General features: G+C 49.9%; 1 protein-coding gene across 2 annotated transcripts in view; it reads right to left on the minus strand.

Moving 5' to 3' along the window:
• Window positions 1–1,593: 1,593 nt before the first annotated feature.
• Window positions 1,594–14,511, minus strand: part of TXNDC16 (thioredoxin domain containing 16) — a 38,238-nt gene continuing 25,320 nt past the window's right edge. For both annotated transcript variants that reach the window (XM_014936810.1, XM_014936808.1), the window contains 5 exons: window positions 11,569–11,653; window positions 7,453–7,591; window positions 5,978–6,138; window positions 4,229–4,419; window positions 1,594–2,103 (listed from right to left, as the gene is read on the minus strand). In XM_014936810.1, coding sequence (XP_014792296.1) covers window positions 1,829–2,103; window positions 4,229–4,419; window positions 5,978–6,138; window positions 7,453–7,591; window positions 11,569–11,653 — 851 coding nt within the window. In that variant the 3' untranslated portion in view covers window positions 1,594–1,828. The remainder of the gene's footprint in view (window positions 2,104–4,228; window positions 4,420–5,977; window positions 6,139–7,452; window positions 7,592–11,568; window positions 11,654–14,511) is intronic.

Raw genomic sequence — 14,511 nt, forward strand, 5'->3', positions numbered from 1 at the left:
TTACACAGCAGAGGAATGACAGGAAGCCACGGAGCATCCCTTCACTCTCCTTCCCTTGGGAATGCTTGGCTGCACGGGGGGCTCTCTGGTCTGGATGCTGCAGTTTATGACTTTAAATACATACATTTTGGCTCCAAGCCCGTCATCAAGTCCAAAAAACGGTCTGTTTCAATGAAGGGCTTCAAGGAGTGACCAGGATTAATGGTCTATTTCTGGGCATTTCAAAATACTCCCAACCATGAGAGCTGCTTGCAGGATGAGAAATACAGACTTTACAATGCTCTCAGCGGGTCCTTACCATCAATTTTTCCTCTCCCCAGTAAATTTAGAATCATAAAGAGGAGGAGGAGGATCTGACCCTGCCGGCACGTCTCGGCGGTGCTGTGGGAGGGAGCAGATGTTTAGTGAAAAGGGTGGGAAGGTCGTCGTGGGATTAGACAAAGCTTCCCTCCGAGCAGACGGCTCTCCCCAGCCCAGGTCCCAGCTTCTCCAGCAAAACAAGCCAGAGGTGGGATCTCCTGTCCCCAGGAGAAGGTGGACAGAGGCTGGAAAGTCCTCTTCCCCAGGTCCTGTGCTTCCCATGGAGATACGGATACCAAGCAGCTCCATCCCACCTCGGAAGGGTCTGTCCCCAGCACTTGTCCTTCAGCTCCCTCCCCTCATTCCCAAAGATCTCAGCTTTTTGCAGACCTCGCTCCCTGCACCATCCCCTGCTCACAAAGCACCAGCCTCACTGCTGTCACCCAGAGCAATGAAAAATGGAGGCTGCAAATAACCCCCCCTGGGCTTGTAACCAAGAAAATGCCAGCGTTGAGCAAAGCCATCTTCCAACCTGCCTGCCCTGGGGATTTGCTGGCACATTATTATATTTTTTTTTCCTCCCAGCTATTCGTGGCTGTTGTGATGACCTGAGCTCTGGCCTTCGGAATAAAACTGCTTTAACCAGATACTCCTCTTACCCCTCCCTCCCCAAGGATGAACATGCTCATGGATTCAGTTCACAAGTGGGGTGTAAACACAAGTAGGTACCAGTTTAAGGAGCCCCGGAGCGGGTGGCACACTTGCCCCCCCCCCAGCTCTGCGTGGTTATGGTGCAGATTTAATCACTTTTGGAGAGCAGGGCTGGCTGACACACATCGGTAGAGCCGCTATTACAACCCAGGGAGGGGAGAGAAATGTGCTTTTTTATCCTGTGATCACTCACCTCTTCCTGCTCGGGGGCCACCGAAGTGCCGGGGTGAGACATACAGAAACTGCAGTGTTTATAGGTTGTGCTGATTCGAGTTTTCCAGCCCAGTTTGCTGTGCGGGCGAGCTTCCAGCCCCATCTCCCCAACAGCTATGGGGTGGGCTTAGCTCTCTGGCAACAACCTGCCTGCAAAAGCTGCTCTCCATGCTTGCTGTGAGATGAAACCCCACCAGCAGCTGTGGGGGGATCCGAGGTGTGGAGTGTCCCGACACATTTCCACCACCAGAAATGACAGAAGGACCAATCTAGAGCAGCAGGGAACTCACCCTGAGACTTTTGTCCCTTCTCCATGAATTTGGATCCCTTCTCCATGAATTTACAGCTAAAAGCAGCAGCTGTGGGGGGATCCGAGGTGTGGAGTGTCCCGACACATTTCCACCACCAGAAATGACAGAAGGACCAATCTAGAGCAGCAGGGAACTCACCCTGAGACTTTTGTCCCTTCTCCATGAATTTGGATCCCTTCTCCATGAATTTACAGCTAAAAGCACTTCTCTCCTGGCTGTAAAGGCTCGGGGAGGGCTGGGAAAGTGAGAGGGTTTTCTGGGCACCCTCCCAGATCTTTCACTTCTCCTGGCCCTCAGAGCTCGCTGTGTCTCTTGCCCTGCTTCTCCCTTGCTGCTAGCCTGGGGGCTGTCCCCCGCAGGTCCCTCCCAGGAGACCCCACTTTCTCTGCCTTGGGCTGCTGGGATGGCTCCTCCCGGATGGTGGTGTCCCCTCCTGGGCTTTCGGGCACCGGTGGGTCCCCGTGGTGGTGGGAATTGTGGAGGGGGAGCTCAGGCACGGCCGTCTCCATCATCTGGAGGAAATCGTAAGCGGGGAGAGGTGGCTTCCAGTCTTCCTCAGACAAGGTACCTGAGAAGCAAATACAGTCCCACGTTAATTAAGAGTTACGCAGCCCCACTCCATGGACATTTCATAGAATCATAGAATGGTTTGGGTGGGAAGGGACCTCAAAGATCATCGAGTTCCAACCCCCCTGCCATGGGCAGGGACACCTCCCACTAGAGCAGGTTGCTCAAGGCCCCATCCAGCCTGGCCTTGAACACTTCCAGGGATGGGGCATCCACAACTTCCCTGGGCAACCTGTTTCCCTTTCAAAGGAATTAAGGCTTTTTTTTTTGCCCTTGCAGTGACAGCAAAATTAAAGACCTTTTCTTAAAGGTCACCCTCTTTCTTCCAAAACTAATACCACCACCCAAATTAAACCAGCCAGGGGTGCAAAGCTCCGCTCTCCAAAGGCTGGGGGGGGGTTTCCTGTGTCCTCACAGCAAAGGTGACACTCGGGGTCTGTCCAGAAGTGGGTGGTTGCTTCACTTGGATCTCAGATAACGGTGTTAATGACTCTGCATTACCGAGATGCCATTAGGAGTGAGGGGAGACTGCTGTCTATACGGGGAGGAAGCAGTCCCATTATGTGAGGATGCTCTTTAATTTATGCTTTTAAGACTGATGACAGGGTTTGTAGCACTTAAAAGCCTGAGGAAGGAGCCTGCGAGGGCTGGTGCAGCCCTTGGCCATACGGTGAGCTGCTCAGCCATAGAATCACAGAACGGTTTGGGTTGGAAGGGACCTCAAAGACCATCCAGTTCCAACCCCCTGCCCTGGGCAGGGACACCTCCCACCAGACCAGGTTGCTCCAAGCCCCCTCCAACCTGGCCTTGAACCCCTCCAGGGATGGGGCAGCCACAGCTTCTCTGGGCAACCTGGGCCAGGCTCTCACCACCCTCACAGCAAAGAAGTTCTTCCCCAGATCTCATCTCAATCTCCCCTCTTTCAGTTTAAAACCATTACCTCTTGTCCTAGGAGTACATCAATGCACCCCTCGGACACCCCTGAAAACTAAAGTTCCTCCCTAGAGACTTACTGACCTTCTGACCTGGTTGATGATGCCCCTGCTCATGGCAGGGGGGTTGGACTAGATAGATTTTAAAGGTCCCTTCCCACCCAAACCATGCTATGATTCTGTGATACGTGGCAGCCAGATGCCTGTAGCAGTGGCAATGGAAAGAGATGTGGGAGGACAGCTGGCTCACGGGGTTGTCTCAACCATTCCTGGGTCAGAAACGGTGTCTTCAGCTCCAGCAAGAGCCTACACATCCTACCCCACTGCGCATTTCGGAAACACTCGCTTTGAAAGGCTCATTTTAAAATTCACAAAGATCAAGGGGAGTCACCCCATCACCTTCCCGGCACCTGGAGCAGGCTCACAGCTGACAATTCCCAACATCCCTGTGGCATCCCATGGATACACGTACCACAGGAGAAAGGCACATAGAACCATAGAATCATTCAGATTGGAAGAGACCCTTGGAATCATCGAGTCCAACCATCTACCCTACTCTACAAAGTCCTCCCCTACACCATATCCCTCAGTACCCCATCTAAACGTCCCTTAAACACATCCAGGGATGGTGACTCCACCACCTCCCTGGGCAGCCTATTCCAATGCCCGACCACTCTTTCTGTGAAAAATTCCTTCCTAATGTTCAGTCTAAAACATCTGTGCTGCCTTCCTCCAAAGGGAGCTGGTCAAGGCAGGAGGGAGGCCGTGAAAAGCTTCAACACTACAAGCCAACCCTTTATGACCCACAGACCGCAGCGAAGCACCAGCTTCCTCAGCCTTTCCCATCCAAAAAAATGCTGGAAGGTGCCTAAAAAGCAGTTATTTCTTACACTGACAGACGGGAGTCAGGAGATATATAGCCAGGTTTGGGGATTATGGTGGGGAAGGGATGTCGATGCAGAGCTATTCCCGCTCGGCTCTGAACATTAAACAGTCCCAAAGCAAACCCGTGAGTGTGGGTAGTCTCTTCTGGCTGGACTATTTGTACTTCTCTAGCTCAAACTAGCAGAGCTCGTTTTTTTCCATCCTTAAATTCCAGGGCAGACAATTTATTGCACGTGTTGCATCTTCTCATAAACAGAGCAGAGCTAACAGTACGTGCTTAGGAAGGTTACAAACGCCGCGTCCACTTACTGCTGGGAATCTCCAGCCCTGCTTTTAGCCTCTCCAGCCAAGACAAGACGTTCGTTTCTGTCACGGTCTGCTCTGATGGGAACTTGAATACCTGACCCCCGGCATGAAGGTTCACCCAGAGGAGGAGAGGCAACGAAGGGACGGCGGCAAAGTAGACCTTCAGGACCCCGCGCCCCACCGGCGTCTTCTTCCTGGTGAGAAGAAGAGATTCAACTCGCTCACTCAGAGGTTTGGGCAGCCCACCAGGACTGAGAGCCAAGCAAGCACCAAAGCCCTTGGACCACATCCAGCCAACCATGGAGTTTTGCTCATGGGACCGCTGTAGAAGCTTACCATGTTATTTTTAAGCTCAATGCCTTACAACAGGACATTAAGGTCCAATGGAGAAGGAGAGGACAGCAGGAGAGAAATCCTGGAGCAGGAGGAGCTGGGGCAAACTCTGTAGGATGGTGTGAAATGTTCTCCACCATAAGTTTTTAAGGACAGGTGAGACAGGAATGGGACAAGATCCTGCAGCCCCCCAGGGAGAGCTACCACCTCCCTCCAGCCCATCTGCTGCCACCACCCCGTGGCTGTGTCAAGTCCGCAGGGGATGGAAAAGCAGGAGGAGGTGATGGAGAGGGCTGTGCTCAGGAGGTCCAGCCCCTGGGTGGTTCCCACAGCCTGAGGAGCGCTGGGATGGCAACTTCCCCAGGCAACACAGAAAGAGGAGGTGGCGATGGCGGGACAGCAAGCCCATGAAGATGTCGAGTCTTTCCAGCACTATTTTCAGGCTGAGAGCGACACTCGAGGTCTGAGCTGGGAATGAGGTCCTTCCTCTTTCTAGGACTGTGCTTCTCTTTCCAAACCCAATTTCCACATTCTGCCTTTTTTTTTTTTTTTTTCCCCCCCTTTTGTTGCGGCGATGCCCTTTCGCTCTCACAGTCGTCTCTGTCTCGGGAAGGGAGAAGAAAGGCAGACGTGTGTAGGAGGGGAAGTTCCAGGGGCTCTCGTTTCTGCTGGATTACTGGCAAACGAGTGGCCTCCTCCCCGCAAACCAGGGCTTGCTAAACCTCAGCCCACGCTGCGAGGCGCTTCCCAGGCTTCAAAGCCCGTTATGATGAAGGCAGTGAGGTGTCTCTGGGCTTGGGTGAAAAGAAACAGGGGCTCCAAATTGAAAATGCAACTAGGGGAGGGGAGGATTAACCCAAATCCCCGCTCCTGCAACTTTCTCCTCTTTCTAAGTTCCCACATTAGTTTTGTTTCTTGAATATTTTTTTAGGTTTGTCTTACGGGCCATCTTCTGGCTGTCCCTTCTTCTGAAAACTTGCTTTCCCCCAGCCAGCCCTGTTGTGCCTCCCTCTAATTGCTGGTGGAAAAATCACCCAAAGACACTCCAGGAGGGCAAATTTCCCTTTTTTTTTTTTTTTTCCCCCTACATGTGACAAAAACACAAATAATACCAGAGGCAGGGTGAAGCTACCGTGGGATATCCTGGGAGAAGATTTCACTCTACTGGAAATTACTTCTACAATCAATTAAACACTTACTAATTTGACTTTGTCGTGCAATTCTGCAGCTGCCCTGAATACACCCCAAACCACTGCTAAATGATTTGACCTCCCAACTCACCATGACTTCAGACCGAAAAATCACATTATCAGCCAGGCGGTGTTTTCAGTAATTGCAAACTCAGGTCTTTTTTTTTCATGCCCCGAAACGCTGAGAGCGAGCCAACGGAAAGAAGAAAAGAGGTTTTTACATACTCACAGGTTCAACCAACAAGCCACAAACTCTTGCCGGGGTCTTCCTTTTGCCAGCTTCAGCATTTCCTTGCTTTCCATTTGACCGATGTCACCATCGCTGAAGAAGATGAGGAAGGGCTTTTGGAGTTGCAAGTAGTGGGGTAGATTTTGCACGGTGATTTCTGGCTGCGAGACACCACAACAAGAAGTTGGGGTTTATGGGGAGGAGAGAAAAGGGCAAAATCAGACTTTCTGTCCTTACGCCAGGGGTGCAGGGGCTAAGCAAGGCTGCAGGGTCCACGTTGAATGCAAGGACCTTGAAACAGAGGTTAGAGCATCTCTGCTGGGAGGACAGGCTGAGAGAGTTGGGGGGGTTCAGCCTGGAGAAGAGAAGGCTCCAGGGAGACCTTAGAGCCCCTTCCAGTCCCTCAGGGGGCTCCAGGAGAGATGGGGAGGGACTCTGGATCAGGGAGGGGAGCCACAGGACGAGGGGGAAGGGTTTGACACTGAAAGAGGGGAGATTGAGATGAGATCTGGGGAAGAAATTCTCTCCTGTGAGGGTGGTGAGAGCCTGGCCCAGGTTGCCCAGAGAAGCTGTGGCTGCCCCATCCCTGGAGGGGTTCAAGGCCAGGTTGGAGGGGGCTTGGAGCAACCTGGTGTGGTGGGAGGTGTCCCTGCCCAGGGCAGGGGGTGGCACTGGATGATCTTTAAGGTCCCTTCCCACCCAAACCATTCTGTGATTCTATGATTCTATAAAAACAAGGGTGGGTGCTGGGATCTTGGAGCACGTTGGAGATGTCTACACCCAACCTGTCCCACCACAAGCAAGTATGAATGAGCAGCTGTGCAGGCTGAGACGAAGTGGTGTGAGCCCAGAAGGCAGAAGCAAGGCCACCTCAGCCCCACTTCACATGCTATGGTTATAATCAGGCTCTGACAGGCACATGGTAGAGGCAAGGAGCAGACCCTGCGAGGGGTCAAGCCACCACACCAGTAGGTCTGTCACCACCAGCACAAACTAGGCCATCAACTCCCAGGGTATCCTCCCAGGAGACCGCACAGCAAACAGCAGATTTCTGTCCAGTCTGTCTGATCCGAGCCATAAAATTTAAAAACAAGCATAACTCAGCATGATAAAAATAATGAACAAACATTTTAGGACAAGAGGAAATGGCCTCAAGTGGCGCCAGAGGAGGTTTAGGATGGATATTAGGAAAAAAATTCTACACCAAAAGGGTTATCAAGCCTTGGAACAGGCTGAAATGGTGGAGTCTCCATCCCTGGAAGTATTTAAAAGCCAGGCAGACATGGTGCTGAGGGACATGGGTTAGTGGTAGGTTTTGTGAGCTTTGGGTTGATGGTCGGACTCGATGATCTGAAAGGTCCTTTCCAACCCAGACAATTCTGTGATTCTCTATTTATTTTGCACAGCTTCATGCTATAGCCAGTGCTTCTCCAAACGACCCCAATGAAAAAAAGGACACTTTCATTTTTACTTACAAAAACGTCCAGCAATTCGTATCTGATCATCTGCACCATGTCCTGTGTGCTCTCTTTGGACAAAGCGATGCCTTCCACGCTCCGACCTCCGCTCCTGGCGAGGAGGAGGGCTGGGGGGGACACGGAGTATTTACGGGATCTGAAAAAGAGGGATGGACACAAGATCTGGCCAAATCTTGGAGGACGCAGAGCTGGCATCCTCATGGTGGGGATGAGTGGGGACAAGGATGTAGGGGAAGGAAAGAGTTGATGTTAGAGGCATATGGACACCTGTGGGACGAAAAGGGTCCTGAGCTGCCTGCCCTGTCTGTGGTGTTCCCCATACGTCCAGCCCCTGCACAGTCCTGATTTAAGCCCATGGGGAGAGATGGGGCTGATGTGTCCCCTTATCCCCTTCTGAAAGCACTTATCCAGCTCACACCTGAGGCTAAATACATACACACACACAAACAACACTTTCTTCTGCAAAAAGCCATCAGCAGCTAAATACAAAGGAAAACCCCAAATCACCATCTCAACTATTTGATGGCACTTCTCCTTCATTTTCACACCTATGGTCAGATGGTGAAAACACCCACCCCATGCTTTACCCCAGACCAAGGCGAACAGAAGGTCTTCGACTCCATCTGAGCGACACCGACCTAGACAAAATGAGCTCCAGGAGATCTGATTTTTGGCTCGGTGAACAAGGGAAATTTAGCTCAAGTCCAGCCCCGCGTTAGAGCAACACACACAACCCGCAGACTTGGTGGAGATGCCAGCTCATCCTTTGTTCCTCAGTGCTCTTCTGGTTAAGAGGGTTCAAGGGTACTTAAAGAAAAGCTGAGGAGGTGGAAAGAGCAAAAAGAGGAGAAGTCTGGGCAACGAAAGGGCAGGGGGTACACCAAGAAGGGAGAGTAATTTTCTGGAAGTTTGAGGAACTTCAGTCCCGAAGGCTCCAGATGTCAGGGCCCAGAGGAAGGGCGCGACGGAGGAAGTCAGCTGCCTCAACAGTTTTTCTGGGGGCATCTGTACTTTGTTTTTGAAAGGCTGCTGGCAATTTGTCAAAGGCTATGACACCAGAATTGCTGGGGAAAGCGAGTGAGGCATAAGGACAATTGGGGGTGAGGAGGTAGAAAGCCTTTGATTCCCTTCTCCAAAGTAATCTGGTCCATCTCCTTTTTTCCCATATGAGAAAGATACGACTCAGCCAACTGCAGAACAAACTACTTGTTTTTAATGAAAGGCAGCTCACAGAAAAGTCATGTTACAACCTATTGTGCTTCCCTCCGTGGTTTGCTCAGGCAGGTTCAGTTTGGGCACTTATTTTAGCAGTTGTGGATGGGATTGGAGACTTGTTCAAATTTGCTCTAAAAATCTCAGTGTTTGGTATTTTAGGTCACCAATGACAAAACAAGTGGAGGGAACTGCAGACAAGGCATTTCCATCAGGTTCAGCTCATACGTAGGCCTTTCACTTCCTCCATCACTGCGTTATCTGTCTGGAAATAAAACACCCACAGCTAATTCCTAAGGGGCACCCCAGATCTGCACTGGTGTCTTGCTGAAGAGCAGCCATAATGAATGACCTTGGGCTATCCTGAGGCCTTCAAATGTTGTGAATCCTGTTGCTAAGCTGTTCTTGGATTTATCTGAGCCATTTCAGTTTCATTTTGCGGTATCCTCCGTGGTTTTTTTTAAATTTATCTTCGTAAATCCAGCCCTGAGCTAAGCTTTCCCCTTTCTGCCCAGGCTCCCAAGCTCCACCACTCAACCTTCTGGTCTATTAGGAAGGTCCTCTCTGTTGTTTATCAAACTAACCTGTATTTGCAATCAATGAAGAACGGTTAAACCCTAGAAAATTTTTAAATTCGGGGATTTTGAACTTCTCCAACTTCCCCAGGTCTTGAAGAGATGCTCTGGGTTGATGACTTTGCAGAGGAGGTTAGGATTCTTGCTCCCTATGTCTAAATCCATTGAGTTGTTCAGCAGCCTTTGATGAGGAATTTTCTTAACTACTGCCAAATTCCTCATCTAATAGCTGGAATCTGCCCTGAAATCACTTCTCATCTTACTGGTACCAGAGGGGTTGTATTGTTGCTTACGACAGCTCTGTATTTATATGGCAGGGGCATTCGACGGGTAATGTGAGACTTGCATTTAAATGAAAACCATCTGCAAACAAATACTTGGCAGGAATCTATGACATCTCAGCATTTGAGAAATAAATAATGACTTCATTCAAAGCATTTCTTCCTTAAGGCTTTTTTTTTTTTCGCCCCCCCTGCCCATTACTTACCAAGCAGGCAGGTGCTCGCTGAGCAAACAGTTTTGCTAACAACATTGTGTATTTTGTGTACCTTTTTCTCTGGAGAGAGGGGACTCAGCTTTCCGTGACCTGAGAGCCACAAACATTTCCTCCTTGAGCGTTTAGCAGAAGAATAGCTTTGCTTTTCTTAAGAAGGGAAGTCAGCCTGGCTCTTGCATAAGGAGTTCCTGTAAGTGTTTACTTTCTACTTATAGCTGAGAAGATGACCATCTACAGTAGCTTCACCTACAAATCACAGCCAAAATCCAAACTTGGCAGAAGGAATATTTATATAAACTGTATCGGCGATTTCAGCTAAACAGGAGCACGCTGCGGAGCGCGGCTGGACCAGGAGGATGGAGGTGTATTCTCGCATCTGTCATCACTGAGACAACGCAGGCTAATGCTGTTGGTATCTTGTCTTGTAAGATCTCCCTGCCTTCCTTTGCTTTTTTTCTTTTCCTTCTATCAGCTGGGCTGAAATAGATCTTCAGGGGGAGAGAAGTCTTTCAGCATCGGTTTTTTCACCCTAATGCTGCTGGTTGTGACTCCTGAACCTGCCATCACCCACTGGTCACAGAATCACAGAATGACATGGGGTTGGAAGGGACCTCTGGAGATCATCTAGTCCAACCCCCTGCCAGAGCAGGTCCACCCAGAGCAGGTTGCACAGGAACGTGTCCAGGTGGGGTTTGAATGTCTCCAGAGAAGGAGACTTCACCACCTCTCTGGGCAGCTTCTTCCAGGGCTCTGCCACCCTCACAGGAAAGAAGTTCTTCCTCATGTTTAGGTGGAACTTCTAACATTCAAGTTTGTGCCCATTTCCTCTTGTCCTGTCCCTGGGCACCACTGAAAACAGACTGGCCCCATCCTCCTGACACCCACCCTTTAAGTATTTATAGGTGTTGATCAGATCCCCCTCAGCCTTCTCTTCTCCAGACTAAAAGGATCCAAGTCCCTCAGCCTTTTCTCCTAAGAGAGATGCTCCAGGCCCTCATCATCTTTTTTTAGCCCTCTGCTGTCCCCTCTCCAGCAGTTCCCTGTCCTTCTTGAACTGGGGAGCCCAGAACTGGTCCCAGTGCTCCAGATGGGGCCTCCCCAGGGCAGAGCAGAGGGGCAAGATGACCTCCCTCCACCTGCTGGTCACACTCTTCCTGATGCCCCCCAGGATGCTGTTGGCTGCCTTGGGCACATACTGGTCTCCCACCCCAGCACTGTCTCACCTCTAACACCCAACCACAGCTGGTGCTTTGAGCACAGTTTGGTTAATGGGGACGTACCACCAAGATATTAACATTTTTATTCTCCCTGCACACCACAAAAATGCCCACGTCTCATCAGACATGCTAGGGATGTGGTGCACCTGCAAGAAGCTAATGAGAACAATCCACTCCTGTACTACTGGCTGTTAAACCCACACCTGGAAAACAGGCCAAGGACCTTCTGAGACTTTTAAAACTCTGCCTTGAGAGCTAATTCTTGATGGAAATGAAATGCCAGGACAAGCTGAAGATTCCCCTTGGATCTAGCTGCATTTATAGGCACTGAAGCATCTCTCACAGTCCGGTCCAAAGCACTTTGCCCCTTGATGGAGTGAGTCTTAATGACACAATTAAGTGCATGGGCTGATAAATTCTCAGATCCCATTAGCACCAATTTGGCTTGAAGTTTGGGCCGCAATTGAAGCTCTTATTCAATCAGGAAGCGACCAAGAAAGCCTTGACTTTGCCTTTGCTAAATGCTCAGCATGGCCAGTGACGCTCGAGGAATTGGCTTTCGCTAAATTAGTAAGTGAGAATTCTCCCCAAAGAAAAAAGAGAAACAACTTACAAAGCCAATGCATCATCTTCGAAGTACATCCCCATCGTTACGTGGCCACTTAAGATGCTTCCTGCCTCTTCGAAAGCTTCCCTGGCTGTAAAAAAAAAATAAAAAAAAAATTACGAAGACACAAAAATAAACAATAGAAAGAGAGAAGTGTCAGCTTCCTCCTGCAAACCAAGTCGCCGTCCGCGTGTGTAGCACCCTCCCACAGCAAACTGTCAGTGGGGAAGAGCACTAGGATTAGAGGCTCATGAAGAATGGATGCGTCTGGTGGCCACGAGCTCCGGGAGGAGGAGTTGGCAGCGGCCGAAAGGATCAGCAGGAAAAGTTCCTCTTATGAGAACAGCCTTTGCTCCTCAGCCGCCAAGCTCCCAGGAGCTGCATGACAAGAGGCCACTGATGGAAAATGAAATGTCTTTAAGGACTTCAAGTCCATAAGTGTTCTTAGAAACAGGAGACCAATTATCTTAAATGGAAACAGCAATGTTAGAAACCCCCCTGACCTCTTGGAAATGACTGACGATGACTTAACTGGAGCAGGGCTAAGTCCCCAGCAGATAACCCAACCTCTCCCACAAGTGTCTTCTGGTTTTATTGGGTTCCTCAGGGCCGGCAGGGTCTGTTCCAGGCACCCAGCTAGGACAGGGAAGGTCCAAAAGCTAAATGCCTGGCAGACACAGCATCCTCCATCACTTTTGGTGGCTGCAAGGAGAGGGCAGGACCTCCAGCACCACAGCTCAGAGTTGCTGAGGTCCATCACTCGCCATACCCAGATAGTGAGGATGATGAGGAAAGGACTGAGTTTGGGGGGCTCTCTTGATCCATCACAGCTGAATCTCTCCATGCTGGGAGGCTGAGAGCAGAGCCACCAAACAAAGCTGACTCCAGAGCCTCTGATTTAAGAAGGTGGATCCAGGGGAGAGGCACGCTTTGTGAGAACTTGCACACCATAGTGTGTAGGAGCGTAAAATACAGTTATGGATCAGGCACCAAACTCACTGCTGCCAAAGGCAGGGTGGAACGGGGGCAGATTTCAACACCACCACCCTTCCCCCTTTGGATTGAGCAACTGAAAGGAACAAAAAAGGCTCTTCCAACTTAAGGACAGTGGGAAATCACACTCTTTGGAGAAGGCAGAGTGTGGGTTACATCTCAGATACATCCATGATGCATGTTTCTTTAGAACTTAAATAGGATCTCATTCAGATACTATTTAGCATTCCTCGTAATGTTCACCATCATATCACAACTGGCCAGCCCAAGCTCTTGGGACCAGTGACTCAGACCTCAAGAGCCTGGCGCTGGGTCACAACTGGTCACTTTTTGGTTCTTTGCCTCCTGCTTTCAAGCTACGCTCAAAGCCATATTTTCCATTGTCTTCCCCATGGAACCACAGGGACCACAGGCTTTCCTTTGCACTACTCCAAATTGAAGCTTAGATCCTTAAAGGGTTGGCTCATTGAGGGTTCAGACATTGTAGGAAACAAGACACATACAACAAAGCTGGTGACACAGCCTGGCTGGTTCATCTTGTGATATAGAGAAACCACTGTTGGATGGTTTTGACGTTGGTTTCCGGCTCTTTTATCTTTGGTCACTTGATTCTATCAGCGTGGAGAGAAAAGGAACCCATAGGACCAGCTGATAAAGATCAACAAGAACTTCACCAACAAACCCCTTGTGAAATTGCCCGTGTCCCAGCTACTGGAGACAAAGCCGTGGGGCTTTCAGCAGGCACCGAAGGACACAGCCTGACGTGGACAGAGCAGGCTCACATCCAAACTTCCTCAGGAGAGCATTCCTACAGGCATTTAACTTTAAAAAACCCACTTGAGACCTAATCCCGTGCTGAAGCGCTGCCCTGCAGCGTCCCTGGCTGCAGGAATTCTCTCCTAAACCAGGACAACCTTCAGCAGAAGCCAGGCTTTCTCCTTTCATCTGGGTGATTCCTGACAAGATCTTCCCTCCCTATCACACTTCCAGATTTTTTTCAATATTTTTGGGAACTGTCCTAGACGCGCAGCCACGCACCAGCCCTCATTTCTCAACAGTCACATCCTCTTAACTCTGTTCCTCCAGATTCACACAGCTCCTGCTACAGACAGGGGACATTTTTAAAGAAGCTATTTAAATATTTCCTAGAAAATTAGTCCACCATGGGAGCACTGTTTTAATTCCCTGGGGGGCCCCATCATGTGCTGCAGCGCGTGCCTCCAGCCCAGGGAATCTCAAAAGCCCACTGGATCTGGGAACAAGGAGGAATAAAACTGCCAGGTAAGGAAGGGTTTCCAGAGGCAGGATCTGAGCATCACCCCTCATCCCTCCAGCAGAAGGCATCTCATGAAACCATCACTCTCCAGCATCACCTTCACAAGCCTCCTTCACTTGATTTCCACTGATGCCAGCAAGCCCTAGGATGGTACCAGGGCTTTGCGGGACACAGATGTATTTTTAAACATTTAAAAGGTTTAGGACAGAGTTTTACTTCCAACTATGTTTCCAGTTTCTGCAGAGCAAACAAATTTCTCTCCTACCAGTTCTCCAGGTTTCCAGAAAAATGCTCGTTCATTGTCCCAGTGATACCATTCGTTTCTTTGTAATGTATTTTAATAATGAATTTTCCAACAAGCCTCTTCTAGCTCAGATGCACTGAAGGGCTTCAGTTCTGATTGGAAAAAAAAAAAAATATCCAGGGCTTTATTTAACTGGACATCTAATTGCTCTGTTTCATTTAATCAGAAATGGCAATGACGCGGCGCGTTGCTGGTTCAGGCCAGAGCAGGAATCCTTGCCGTGAGAAAACCTTTGGGAATTCCAGATAAACCCGCAGCGATAGATAAGAGCAGCGATGTGGTTTCCCTGACTCTGGCCTGGCTTTGGTGCCAAAAGAGCTGGCTCCAGTTTTCTGCTCCCTCAGGTTGTTCTGCCTGATGCTCCGACAAGCTCCTT

This window comes from Calidris pugnax, unplaced genomic scaffold (genome assembly GCF_001431845.1).
Source record: "Calidris pugnax isolate Ruff unplaced genomic scaffold, ASM143184v1 scaffold10, whole genome shotgun sequence".
Classification (NCBI taxonomy): Eukaryota; Metazoa; Chordata; class Aves; order Charadriiformes; family Scolopacidae; genus Calidris; species Calidris pugnax.